This window comes from Stenella coeruleoalba (assembly GCF_951394435.1).
Source record: "Stenella coeruleoalba genome assembly, chromosome: 6".
Lineage (NCBI taxonomy): Eukaryota > Metazoa > Chordata > Mammalia > Artiodactyla > Delphinidae > Stenella > Stenella coeruleoalba.
In genome coordinates, this window is record NC_137151.1 from 67,356,195 (window position 1) to 67,370,716 (window position 14,522).

Genomic DNA, 14,522 nt, shown 5'->3' on the forward strand with positions numbered 1-14,522 from the left:
ATTACATTTCGCCATCAAGTCTCCCTAGGCTCTTCTTTGGCTCTAACAGTTTCTCAAACTTTCTTTGTTTTTGAAGACCTTAACAGTTTTGAGGAGTACTGATCAGTTATCTTTAGAATACCTCTCAGTAAATATTCATCAGATGTTTTTCTCATGATTAGACTGGGGTTATGGGCTTTAGGGAGGAAAACCACAGAGGTAAAGTGCCATTCTTATCACATCATATCAAGGGTACGTGGTATGAACATGACTCACCACTGTTGATGTTAACCTTGATAAATTGGCTGAGGTAGTGACTGACAGGTTTCTACTGTAAAGTTACCAACCCCCCTCTTTTCCATACCATATGCTTTGGCAGGAAGTCACTATGCACAGCAACACTTAAGGAGAGGGGAGTTATGCTCCGCCTTTTTAAGGGTGAAGTGTCTACATAAATTATTTGGAATGTTTTTGCAAGGGAGATTTGTTTCTTCTCCCCCATTTATTTGTTCAATCACTTGTTGTTTATATCAGTACAGTCTCATAGGTATTTATTTTAAACTTTGGGTTATAACCCAATACTACTTTATTTTGTTGTTCAAACTATTCCTGCTTTGCCAATTAAGAGCTCTTTCTGGGGCTTCCCTGGTGGCGCAGTGGTTGAGAGTCCGCCTGCCGATGCAGGGGACATGGGTTCGTGCCCTGGTTTGGGAAGATCCCACATGCCGCAGAGCGGCTGGTCCCGTGAGCCATGGCCGCTGGGCCTGCGCGTCCAGAGCCTGCGCTCCGCAACGGGAGAGGCCACAGCAGTGAGAGGCCCGCGTACCGCAAAAAAAAAAGAGCTCTTTCTGTTGTTTCCTATATCCTTTTGACACATTCCCATCATTGTATTTTTGAGCACTTCTTTACTTTCTGGCACTACAAGACTTTGCAGACTCTTGTATATTCCTTGATCCAGTCCTAGAATCAGCCATTTCCTCTAAAGAGTGTTGGGACTTCCCTGGTGGCGCAGTGGTTAAGAATCTGCCTGCCAATGCAGTGGACATGGGTTCAATCCCTGGTCTGGGAAGATCCCACATGCCGCGGGGCAACTAAACCTGTGCGCCACAACTACTGAGCCTGCGCTCTAGAGCCCGCGAGCCACAACCACTGAGCCTGCGTGCTACAACTATGGAAGCCTGCACACCTAGAGCCCATGCTCTGCAACAAAGAGAAGCCACTGCAATGAGAAGGCCGTGCACCACAACGAAGAGTAGCCCCCGCTCACCGCAACTAGAGAAAGCCCGTGTGCAGCAATGAAGACCCAACACAGCCAAAAATAAATAAAATAAAATAATTTATTAAATAAATAGAGTGTTTGTTCCTTTTATTGGAGAATGGTCTGGGTGCTGGGTGTGCTCTTTGCTACTACGCTGTCCTTGCTTCTAGGCCCTCTCAACTGACAAAGCAAGGAAACATATGTGTGTATACTAAACCATGCATATACACATATCTTTATCTATAAATGTTTCATATGTATCCATCTGTATCTATAGTACGCTAACTAGAGTTTATACTAATGTCTCCAACTCTAATCCATTACCACATGGATCATTCTAGCCTTCCCCACTTGGTTGTCTATAACCTCCCACTCCAACAGTAAGAAATCTGGTTGCCATCATCCACCATGCAGCTATTAATTGTTTAATTCCAGTACTCATGTGTAGTAGTTTCAGAATTATTAACCCATACCTCTGTGGGAAACTTTTATCAACTAGAGGACAGCGCTTATGTATAGTTCCTACTGCTTTTAGTCTTATAGTCTCATTTTCAAAGTTACTTAGGTCAGCACCTTTTCTCTTGCCCCTTTCAGTGAGATCACCGCATACATTTGTAATACAGTTAGATTCTTTTGTCACCGTCTGCATTATATCCTGGAACCCCCCTTCCCCTTCTTTTTTAAATTTTGCATACATTAAGTTTTACTCTTTGTGCTGTAAAGCTATATGGGTTTTAATAAATGCATAGTCTGGGACTTTCCTGGCACTCCAATGATTAAGACTCCACGCTTCCAATGCAGGGGGCATGGGTTTGATCCCTGGTTGGGGATCTAAGATCCTGCATGCCGTGCATGGCACTACAGGAAAAGAAAAAAAAAAAAAAAAAAGAAATGCACAGTGTTATGTATCCATTACAGTATCATACAAAATTTCTCTACCCTAAAAAAAGAACAATGCTCTGTGCTACTTAATCAACCTTCTCTCTTCCCCAAACTCTCTACAACAGTGTGTTCATGTTTATAAATTCATGTGATTCACTTCAATCCCGTTTCCACTTAGCAGATGATTGAAGGAAACAGAGTAAATGGCTTAGTCAAAATTTCACTATGTGATGCTGCTACAACTTGTGCCTTGTGACTCCTGATGTGATGCTCTTTCTACCATACAACTCCACTTCCTTGATTTCAGCAGGGAGAGGCATGGTTGTGCACACAGACAAGAAGAAGAGAAGACAGAAATGGTGCTAAGTGATCGTATCTTACATTAATGGAAGCTTTTACACTAAAAATATGAGAAAGTAGAATTCTTGTTCTGGTAATTTGGTGAGCCTGATACTCCCAAAACCTTTCTGCTATAAAATATTCCCAAAAGCCTGGACAAATACATTAAAAAATATATCTTGTTAAATATCGATACATCAGTGAGCCAGCAAGAAAGAAAGAGAAACCCTCAGAGACCAAAAGCTAGCAAAGATCCAAAGAGCTGAGAGAGCAATGAAGCCAGCAGTTGCCCAAATTCCACAGTGTTTAAAAAACAAAACACATCACCAAAACTTATCTAAACTCAAGTTTGGTTTAACATTAGAAAATATATTTATGTAATTACCACATTATCAGATTACAGGAAAAAAATTATATTATCACCTCAGCAGTTACAGACAAAGTCTTTGATAAAATTCAACACCCATTCATGACTAAAAATAAAATGAACAAGACTTTTAGCAAATATGGAATGGATGAGAAGTTCATTAACCTGATAAAAGGTAGCTACCAAAAACCTACAATGTCATCCTTAATGGTGAAATATTAGAAGTATTCCATTTATAAACATGAATAAGACAAGGATGTCCATTATCACTGGTTCTATTCAACACTGCACTGATCCTGGCCAACATAGTAAGAAAAGAAAGAGGAAAAAAAGTAAAAGAATTGAGAGGGAAGTAACAAAACTGTCACAGTTTCCAGAGGACATGATTATCCATGTAGAAAAATCCCCCAAACCTTACAAATGACAATTATTGCTATTAAAGATAAATGTTGGCAAACAAAAGATCAATATACAAAAACAATGTTGCTAAACATAAGATCAATATACAAAAAGACAACTGCATGTTTGCATACTAGCAAAAATATAGTGAGAAGACCTAATTTGAAAATATACCATTCACACAACGAAGACCCAATGCAGCCCCCACAAAAAAATTAATTAAAAAAATACATACACCATGTACAACACTGACCAAAAATATAATGTACTTAGAAAGTTGCAAAATATGCAATCCATTAATAAAAAGATTATAAAATTTCATTAAAAGACACTAAAAAGATCTAAATAAATGGAGAGACATACTGTCTTCAGAGATAGGATAATTTGATATGGTAAAGATGTCAGTTCTCTTCAAATTGATAGGTAGATTTAATGTCATCCCAATCAAAATTCCAGTAAGGTTTTTGTAGAACTTAAGCAGATTTAAAAATGTATATGAAAGTGCAATTGCAAAAAAGAAATAAGATCCTCCTGAAGAAAAGGAATAAGGTAGAGGACTTGCTGTACCAGCTGGAAAGGCTTATTATAAAAGTGGTCAGGTATTCATTAACCCAGGGAGAGAAAAATAGAATAGACCAGAAAACAGAGCCTAGAAATACACTATGAATGTAAACTCGATATATAACAGAGTTAGCACTACAGATCTGTGGAGAAATGAGGGCCCCTCCAATAAATGGCTCTGGGACAAGTAGTCATCGGTGTACAAAAAAAAGAGAGACAATAAATGGGTGTTAGTTTAAGGTGCTTAGTTTGGGGTAATTTGTTACACAGCAATAGAAAAAGAACACCTTTTTTAATGTGTGTACCAAAACACAGGTTTAAGGTCTATAGAAGCACTTTTCTAGGAATAAAAAGCCCAAAAGAAACAAAAGCCCAGCCAGTAGAAAATGGATAAATAAATTGTAGTAAATTCACACAATGAAATACTATATATTGGTAAAAATAAATGAAATGAACTACAGGTACTCTGTCAAGTGTAATGCTGAAGCAAAAATAGACAACTTGTAGACGAGTACATATATGCAGTATGATTCAATTTATATGATGTTCAAAAACATTCAAAACTTAATGTTTTATTTATATAAAGAAGAAAGAGGGATCCAGGAAGAACGATGGACACATAGGAGATGTCAAAGTTTTAGGTAATGTTCTGTTTTTTTTAAAGTTGATGATAGCTATCTGGGTATTCATTTTATAATTATTATTTACATATTATGCTATGTTACCTATACATATTCTTTTGAATAAATAAAATATTTTTTTAAATAAGAGGAATAGTTTGTAAACTTTACTATCAATCCTTTAAACCTAAATCTTTCTGGACTTTGTATATGAATGAATCTACTACATGTTCAGATATATATCATCAAAATATACAGAGAAAAAATAAAAGAACCAAATTTATGGTTAAAAGCCTCAATAATTTCAAAATAAATTTCCAAAAGTGACTCACTCTCACCTGAACTACTACAATTACCTGCTAACTGGTCTCTCTACTTCACTCTTGTCCTGATGCTGTACCTAACTATCTCTTTAAGGGAATGTAATATCACTCCAGAGATTTTTCCCATCACATTGCCATGGGCTCACATGCTCTGACCCCTGCCTACTTCTGGGACTTGATTTTATTCCTCTCTTCCCACATGCCCCAGCCATAGAACAAATCCTAACATTCTCCAGCATTAATGTCTATAATGCTAATGTGTACATTTAATGAAATCTTGGCATCTTTCATTGACAGCACATCGTGAGTATTTCCCAGCTTTCCATTTGTTCTGGGGAATTTGGGGATGTTGATTTGTGGTTCTGCTTTATCATGATTTCACTTGACTCTTTCCTTCATCTTTAATATCTACTACATCAGAAGTCCTGTCAGTTCTACTTTCAAAATAAATATATCCTGAATCTGTTCCCTTCTTTCCATCTCTCCTGCCACCACTCTAGTCCATCTATCATCTCTTTTTTTTTTTTTTTTTTGCGGTACGCGGGCCTCTTACTGTTGTGGCCTCTCCCGTTGCGGAGCACAGGCTCCAGACGCGCAGGCTCAGCGGCCATGGCTCACGGGCCCAGACGCTCCGCGGCATGTGGGATCCTAACGGACTGGGGCACAAATCCGCGTCCCCTGCATTGGCAGGCGGACTCTCAACCACTGCGTCACTAGGGAAGCCCCCATCTATCATCTCTTATCTGGACCAATGCAACAGCCACCATCTCCTTGTGCCACTGCAGTACACTATAGCCACAATGACCTTATTATAACAAATTAGATCACATTACACTCCTTCTTCAAAGTGTCCTATGGCTTCCCATCACAACAGAATAAAATCCAAAATTCCTTATACCCGATGTGACTTGGTCCCAGCCTACCTTGGCAAGTTCACTTCCCTCATGCACACTAAAGAATCACACTAGCCTTCTCATAATTTTAGAATAATCCAACGTTGTGATTGCCTTAGGGACCCTGAATTGGAGCATCCCTCTGCCTAGACTACTCTAATCTTAGTTCATGCAGATTGGCTCATCCTCATCATTCAGGGCTCAGTTCAAACTCCACTCTTCAGAGAGCTCTTTCCTGACCATCTGGGTACAGTAGGGCTCTCAACCACTCACTGTCGAGCACATCACTCTGTTTTCTCTTCTTCCCAGCACTTTATCACTACCTGAAAATCTTATTTTTAAAATCTATGTATTGTCTATCTCTCCCAACACGTGAGGACCTTGTTCCCTGTTCATTGTTATACCCTATGCCGAAATAGCTGCCAGCACATTGTAGATGAAAATAATTACATGTTGAATGAATGACCTCTTGTGGCCTTGGTTCAAATTTCTTTGTCTCTGAACAAATGTTCAGGTTTAATAACCAGAGTGTTTTATACATTTATTCTGTTATGCCTCTTTAAATGACGTATGTGAACAAAAAGCATTTTATTAACTTCTGAACTCACATGTCCTCTTTTCTGTCTTTAAAGTATCATGGCAAGGATGGTTAAGTATTCTCTAAACATCACACAGACACAGAATGAAAAAAAAAAAAAAGAACTAATGTTTGTTTTATGCCCCAAATTAAGAGAAGTCATTTCCAAATCTTAACCTAGGGATATCGATTCATGACATTTTACCTTCAACAAGAAAATATCTACTTTATAGGTAGAACTGTTAGGGATTAAAGTTTTTGTTGTTTGTTTGTGAATAAAAGAATCTTTATTTATTGATTGATTCCCATAGGTTTATTTTTTATTTTATTTTTTAACATCTTTATTGGAGTATAATTGCTTTACAATGGTTAGTTTCTGCTTTATAACAAGGGATTAAAGTTTTTAAAAAGTTATTTCTTTTTATGAATATTGTGGTTTCCTACTTATTTAAAGAATAAAGACTAAATCTGATTCTATGTTAAAAGTACTTAGTTGCTGACAACAGAATCTGTACAACATTGTTTTTAGAATAGCCCATTCATTCAACATACATATGCATCCTTAGCACACTGCCTAAAATGTGGTTACTGCATATGTATGTTGAATGAATGAATGGACCTCTCTAAACACAAACGTTGGGAAGACAGGCAAACAACAATTCTAATATAGTGCCACAACCAGTGTATGCAGAGTAACGTGTTAGAAGAGGCAAGGCTATAACTTGCCTTGTCTCTTCTAACATGTTAGAAGATGGAGGGGTCGGGAAAAGTGTGTGAGTGGAGCTGTGATACCTGGGATGAGTCTTGAGATAAACAGATAAGAGGAAAGGAAGTGTGCTCCAGACAAAGAAAATTTTAAATGTAAAGGCACCCTGGCTTGAGCAAGTAGGCAACATGTCAGAAGCACAAGAACAAATGTGGGGCTTCCCTGGTGGCGCAGTGGTTAAGAATCCATCTGCCATTGCAGGGGACACGGGTTGGAGCCCTGGTCCGGGAAGATCCCACATGCCACAGAGCAATAAGCCCGTGCGCTACAACTACTGAGCCTGCATGCTGCAACTAATGAAGCCCACACACCTAGAGCCCGTGCTCCACAACAAGAGAAGACATCACAATGAGAAGTCCACGCACCACAACGAAGAGAAGTCCCCGCTCACCGCAACTAGAGAAATCCCGCAGGCAGCAATGAAGACCCAATGCAGCCAAAAATAATAAATAAGTTAATAAATTTTTTTAAGAAGTACAGACTCTAAAAAAAAAAAAAAGCAGCAAATGTGAAGGACGGGCAAAGGTGAAGCTGAAAATGTGGGCAAGATGCAGATAGTAAAGTGCCCTGTATACTATACTAAGGCATTCAGATTTTGTCCTATAAGGCACCTATACTGACCTCGAGAAATTCGTATTATGTAGCCTCGAGGTTATGAGATTTCTCTAGAGAAACGTTTTATTTTTAATTTGTTAAAAATCTAAATAAAAAAAATTTTTTGAACAAAAGGATACTCTGGATCACCTGGATGACTACCTTTTAATTGATTACAGTACTGTCACAAGATTTCAGTTCACATGTTTGTGTTTAGGACTGCACTGGCAAACAAGTGGTTTATCATTGGCACAGGTTTAATGAGAGACATGGAGACTTTTACGTAAATGATATTTGTCAAGTGAAGGTCAAATGAAATCATGACACAATGAACAAAGGAAGATTTTTACACTGGTTTAAATAAAGAAAAGAGGTGAAGTCACTGAGGACACAAGGACAATGCGGACAGGCCTTTCTGTAAGGAATTTATGCCCTGGAGGACAGTGAAGGTTTACTTTTTAGAGCATGATAGGTCCAGCAAAAACAGTCTCATTGTTAACAATAAATAAGCATTCATCAGAATTTATTTGTTTTATAGTTTTGCTTCATTTAATGTACAACCATTTATACCGAACATATTTTAAGCTCACCATAGAGAATCCTAGGTATCTACTTAGGTTTGAGAAATTCTGCTCTGGGTGACGGGGAGCTACTGAAAGATTAAATAGGGAAATGACAGATTTGTGCTTTAGAAAAATCACTCTGGCAGCAGTGAGGAGGATTGGAATTGAAAGTATTTAAGTAAGGCAGAAAGGAGGCTACTTAACATAATAATGTGATAAAATGGTGAGGCCCTAAATTACTCCGGGGGGGATATGAAGAGGAGATGGATAACAGAATCAAAAGCACTTGGTTGAGGGTGACAGAAAAGAGGGCATCTAGGATGACTGTCCCTTGGGTGACTTGGTGGTGAGATACAGACCACGGGGAGACAAACAAGTTGGGGTGAAGGGGAAGGAGAAAAAAAGAGGTGATCAATTCAATTCAGCAATGATTTGAATTTCATTTTCGCCAAAGAAAACCCAGTTATCTTTTCTGGGTTCGTTTTCTCAGTGACAGCTGCATTCATGAATTACCAAATTAACTATTATAGCGCTCTCTAAAAATATACAAAGCACTCCACAGTATGCTGTAAATAAGTCATGAAAAAATCAGCAAAAGCCCAGGCCCTAAAGGAAATTCAGCAGAGTTAAAAAGAGATATGACAAATTTTTCCTAAACACTTAAAACCAATGCACTCACCCAGTATTGTACTTTTTGCTCTGTCAGTCAAATGCAATCACTCCCTAGCCCACGTCTGAACAAGAGGCCACGTGGGAGATGCAAAGACACCACCCTCAAGGCACTTAAAAGCAAAGCAAGGGCCCTCGTCTGGTGCATGATTACTGAAACCTTAGTGTGGTAGGAATGTCATATCCTCAATGACCCAGCCCTTGAGGATATGACAGGAACCTTGACCCTACAGGCAGGGCTAGTCACAAAGTTATCTTTTACTTAGAGGAATCAACGTGGAGTACCCTAGGCAGTTCAATAACAATGTAAATATTTCATATTTCATTCCCGATAAGGAGGGGAAAAAAAGGCGAGTAAGGACAATGCAGCAATTATCGCAAAACCAGCCTGCGTCTCTGCGGACCACAAAAGGGCGGGCCTCCGGGAAAATAATTCAACTCTAGTTTGGTGGGAATGCCAGCACCTTCACCACTAACTCATAATAACAAAAGCATAGTGTTTACGGACCCAAAAGGTTTAACCGTACACCTCATCCACAACGTCCAACGCGTGACTGAAGGGAAAGCCGAGGGCGTACCTTTCTTTAGCACTGGACGCTGCCTTCGGGGGAGAGGGGCGGTAGCACACGACACCGTCACCCTCTCGGCGCCCGGTCAGGGCCTCTCAGAGCAAAAGTCGGGGGCTGAGAGACGTAAGGGTACTGGGGCGGCAAGGGACGCACCCCTGAACGCAGGGCTTGAACAGGTAACGGGGATCAAGAGGCTGCAGCACAGCGCCCCCAGGGTTCTCCCTTGGCGCCGCGTGCTGAGCCGGAAAGGCGCGCCAGCCCTACGGCGCAGCCTCCGCCGGGGCCAGAGGAGGCAAGGCCGGGCGGGGCCGCGGCCGGTTGGAGGCGGGGCCGGGGCAAGCGCTCGCTCCCCGCTGCCTTGTGGGGGTTGTAGTTCTGGACAGAAGTCAAGATGCCTCCGAGGGCACTGGGAACTACATTTCCCAGTGAGGGAACGGCTCCGGCGGACCGCGCGTTACGGTCGTCGCAGTGCCGGCCGCCGGGTTCGGAGCCGGAGAGCGTTTGAGGGGCCAGCCAGGAAGGAAGTTTCTTTTCCTTCCCAATTGCCCGGTTTCGGGCGGCGCCGGCTCTGCCTAACCTCGCGTCACTGCCGTGCGCCCCCGGCCCGGCTCCGGGTGTCAGCTTTTCCTGGGCCCCTCGGGGAGCTGGGGCCTGGAGGTTCGGAGGTAGCGGCTCCTGCCCAGCGTCGGAGTGAGGGGCGCACCCCTCTTGGGCCCTGCCAACTCCGCCACCGGCCCGCACCTCCATGGGCCCAAGCCAGAAGCCCAACGTGTGCCGCAGGCTGAGTCGCCGGGCGCTGGGCTTCTTCTCTCGGGACGCGGGCGTGGTGCAGAGGACGAACCTGGGTATCCTGCGGGCGCTGGTGTGCCAGGTGACCGCCCGCCGGCCGGGAGCCGAACCAAGGGCAGCGGGGCGATTGGCGGAGGGTGGGGCTAGGGGTGGGAGTCAAGCTTCCTGCAGGGGTGCAGTTTTCACGCAATACAGCCCCGTTTTAAGATCACCCTTGATGGGCAGGGTGATCCAGGCCTTGAACCTGGAGGATTAGTAAATAGCCTTTAATAGAACCGGCACATGCTTTTACTTTTAACTTTCTTATGTCTTATTGCAGACAGTTTTTTTTTCTAAAAATTGGTCACCCCACTTAAGCCAAAACGTGAAGGCAGAGTGAGGAAGAATTGAACATAATGTTTTTTTAAGAACGTACATGAAATTACTTTGAAAACTGTAAATGTAACTATCCAACTTAAAATTGGTGCACAGTAGAAAGGAGTTATTTGCTAAATCGAAATTCCTTGTGTCTTTCAGGAAAGTACTAAGTTTAAGAATGTTTGGACAACTCATTCCAAGTCACCTATAGCCTATGAGAGAGGAAGAATATATTTTGACAACTATCGGTGCTGTGTCAGCAGGTATCTTTTTGGTGAAAGTTTTTGCTGTAATTCATTTGACTGTTGATCTTAACTCTAATTTTTATAGAAACACATGCCTACATTAGTGCTTAGTGAAATAGGAGAATGGAGAAATCGGTCCAAAATAAGGGTAGGGGGTAAAATACATGTAATTTTAAAATCTTGTTAAATCTAAAGTTTGAGGTTTTATTCTTGTAAACACCAACTTAAAGCAAATTTATATTGCAGGCAAAATGACAGTTTGCTGAGTACAATGTAGTATTTTATTCTGCTTAAAAGATACCAGAGCCAAGAGATCCAGGTACCTACTAATTAGATGATGTTTTAGAGAAGACTTTCTGTGTTTTGTTTTGAAACTACTTGCCTTTGTTTTAGAAGGAAATTTTCAAACTTGCTCAAGTAGAGAATAGCATAGTGAACCCCATATATTCATTACCTAGATTCAAAAAGGATCAAGATTTTGCCATTTGCTTATCTTTTCCCACCCCCTTTTCCTTTATTCCTTTGCTAAATATTTTAAAGCATATTCCAAACATCATGCCGTACTTAAGTTTGCTTCTCTAAAAAAATATGGCCATTTTCTTTTTCTTTTTTAAGAAAGAATTCACCATTTTAAAGTGTACGATGCAATGATTTTTACTTCCTTGAAATTCAATGAAAATGAATTTGATGAACCACTGATGGTTCATATAGACATCACTACAGTTAATTTTAGAACATTTTCATTACCTCAAAAAGAAACACTGTACCCTTTAGCTATCACCAGGATACCTTCATCACCCTCAGCCCTATGCACCTGCTAGTCTACTTTCTGTCTCTATAGATTCATCTGTTTTGGACATTTCAAAAAATTGAATCACATAATATGGGTTTTTGTGTGTGACTGGCTTCTTAGTAGATTACCAGTTTATTATAAAAGTTTATAACTCAGGAACAACCAGATGGAAGAGATGCATAGGGCAGTGTATATGGGAAGGAGCGCAGAGCTTCTATGCTCTCTGAGCCTGCCACTCTTCCTGAATCTCCATGTGTTCACCAACCCAAAAACACCTCTCCTTTTCTAATATATATATTTAATGCCATACATTTCCCTCTAAGGACTGTTTTTGCTGCATCCCACAAATGTTGATACACTGTATATTCATTTTAAAATTTGAGAGCTTCTTTGATCCTTGTGTTAATTATAAATGTGTCATTTAATCTCCAAATATTTTGAGATTTTCCAGCTATCTTTCTGTTATTGATCTCTAATCTAATTCCACTGTGTTCTGAGAGCATATTTTGTATTATTTCTAGTTGTTTTAATTTGTTGAAGTATACTTTATGGCCCAGAGTGTGGTCTATCTTGGTGAATGTTTCACGTGGGCTTGAGAAGAATGTGTATTCCCTTGTTGTTGGATGAAGTACTCTGAAGATGTCAGTTGGACCCAGCTGATTGATGGTACTGTTCAGTTCAACTATATCCTTATGGACTCTGCTTGTTGGATCTGTCAGTTACTGATAGAGGTTGTTTCGAAGTCTCTAACTATATTAGTGGATTTGTCTGTTTCTCCTTGTGTTCTGTAAGTTTTCGTCTCACATATTTTGACATTCTGTTGTTAGATGCATACACATTAATGCCACTCTTTATCCCTGATAATTTTCCTTGTCAAAGTCTGCTGTGTCTGAAATTAATATGGCTACTCCAGCTTTCTTTGTTTCTTTGTCTTTTATTCTGTTTCTGCCTTCTCTGGTTTTAACTGAGCATCCTATATGATTACATTTTCTCTCCACTTTAACATATCAATTATATTTCTTTTTTAAACTTTTTAGTGGTTGCCTTGGAACTTGCAGTATACATTTACAACTAATCTAAGTCACTTTCAAGTCACTTTCTCCTACTCTCTTCATGAGTAGTGCAGCTACCTTATAACAGAGTGTTTCTAATTCCTCCCTCCTGTCTTTTATAATATTGCTGTCATACATTTTACTTATCCATAAGCTATAATCATTGAATACCTTGTTGCTGAATACATTATTATAAACACCTTTTTATCAGTTAAATCAATTAAGTATAAGAAAAACAATGGATTTTATTTTATCTTTATTTATTCCTTCTTTAACATTCTTCTTTTCTTTATGTAAATCTGAGTTTCTGACCTATATCATTTTTCTTCTCTCTGGAGAACTTCTTTGAGTTCTTAAGGCAGAACTTTCTTATAAGGCAGGTTCACTGACAACACATTCCCTCAATTTTTGTTTGTCTGAAAAAGTCTTATTTCTCCTCAACTTTTGAAGGATAACCTCTCAGGATACAGAATTCTAGGTTGGTGGGAGTTTGTTTTGTTTCATCACTTTAAATATTTCACTCCACTCTCTACTTGCTTGCATGGTTTCTGAAGAGAAGTCCAGTGTAATTCTTAACCTGTTCATCTGTAGGTAAGGTGATTTTTTTCCCTCTACCGTCTTTCAAGATGTTCTCTTTGTTTTTGATTTTCTGCAGTTGGAATATGGTATGCTTAGGTATAGATTTTTTGGTATTTATCATGCTTGGTGTTCTGTAAGCTTCCTATGTATGTGGTTTGGTGTCTGTCATTAATTTTGGAAAATTTTCAGCCATTATTATTTCAGTATTTCTTCTGTTTTGTTCTCTTTCTTCTCCTTCTGGTATTCCCATTTTGTGTACATTACACATTTTCCAATTTCCCACAGTTCTTAGATGTTCTGTTCTGCTTTTTTCATTCTTTTTTCTTTCTAGTTTGGGAAGTTTCTGTTGACGTATGTTCAAGATCACTGATTCTTTCCTCAACTGTGTCCAGTCTCCTGATAAGCCCATCAAAGACATTCTTCATTTGTATTACGGTGTTTTTGATTTCTAGCATTTCCTTTTGATTTTTTCTTAGGATTTTTTCTCTGTGATTAATTACCCATCTGTTCCTCCATGTCTCCACTTTTTCCATTAGAGTCCTTAGCATATTAATCATATTTATTTTAAGTTCCCAATCTGATAATTCCGAAACCTCCACCATAACTTGTCTGGTCCTCACACTTGCTTTGTCTCTTTAAACTTCGTATTTTGCATTTTAGCATGCCTTGCAATTTTTTGTTGAAAGTTCATGATGTATTGGGTAAAAGGAATTGTAGTAAATAGGTCTTTAGAGTGAGATTAATATTTATCTGGCTAGGAGTTAGGCTGTGTTTGTTGTTTGCTGTCGCTGTAGGTGTCAGAGCCTAAAATTTTCTCTGGTGTTCTTGTTTTTGTCTCCCCAGTACTGACTCCAGCGGCTTGCTCCTGGGTTTTTGCTTCTAGTAAGCTGTGATCCTTGGTATCCACCTCTCTCTCCAGTTTTGGGGGCAGCAATTTGCCCTCTGACCTCAATTATCTGATGTAACTAATAAGAGTTGTTGATTTTCAGTTTGCTTAGCTATTTTCTTGTTGTGAGGACATGACTGATGGACCAGAAACCAGAAGTTAGAGACAATGGTTTTTTAAGTAGTGTTTGAGATTTGTTCTGACCCTGGAGGGCTCCTCCTAGCAATCTTTTTCTGGTTCTCTCCAGCAAATTAACCAGCCTACAGTTTAGCCTGTATGGCCAGTGAATCTACAGATCTCTACTCATTTGCCTTTCATCACAGCCTCCACTGGTTGTGAGAGTGCTCTTAGGCTAGAACTTCTCACTCTGTTACAAATGAAGTCAGTTTCTCTGGGAAGAGACTTGGAGCTATCTGCTTTATGGCCTGCTTCTCCACCAGGCAAAATCTTCAAGCCAAGGCT

The 14,522-nt window shown here is 39.9% G+C and overlaps 2 protein-coding genes across 8 annotated transcripts in view; one reads left to right on the forward strand and one right to left on the reverse strand.

The window, feature by feature from the left end:
* The window catches only part of METTL8 (methyltransferase 8, tRNA N3-cytidine), an 83,727-nt gene extending 74,219 nt beyond the window's left edge, over positions 1 to 9,508 (reverse strand). For 2 of the 3 annotated variants that reach the window (XR_013828762.1, XM_079924486.1), the window contains exon 1: positions 9,369 to 9,508. The gene's annotated coding sequence lies outside the window, so the exon portion shown is untranslated. The remainder of the gene's footprint in view (positions 1 to 9,368) is intronic. The other variant, XM_079924487.1, reaches the window with a different exon arrangement.
* DCAF17 (DDB1 and CUL4 associated factor 17) overlaps positions 9,500 to 14,522 on the forward strand; it is a 35,375-nt gene continuing 30,352 nt past the window's right edge. For 2 of the 5 annotated variants that reach the window (XM_079924484.1, XM_079924485.1), the window contains exons 1-2: positions 9,951 to 10,230; positions 10,665 to 10,768. In XM_079924484.1, coding sequence (XP_079780610.1) covers positions 10,105 to 10,230; positions 10,665 to 10,768 — 230 coding nt within the window. In that variant the 5' untranslated portion in view covers positions 9,951 to 10,104. Of the gene's footprint in view, positions 10,231 to 10,664; positions 10,769 to 10,812; positions 11,070 to 11,102; positions 12,210 to 14,522 lie in introns of those variants that run through there. The other 3 variants (XM_079924481.1, XM_079924482.1, XM_079924483.1) reach the window with 3 other exon arrangements.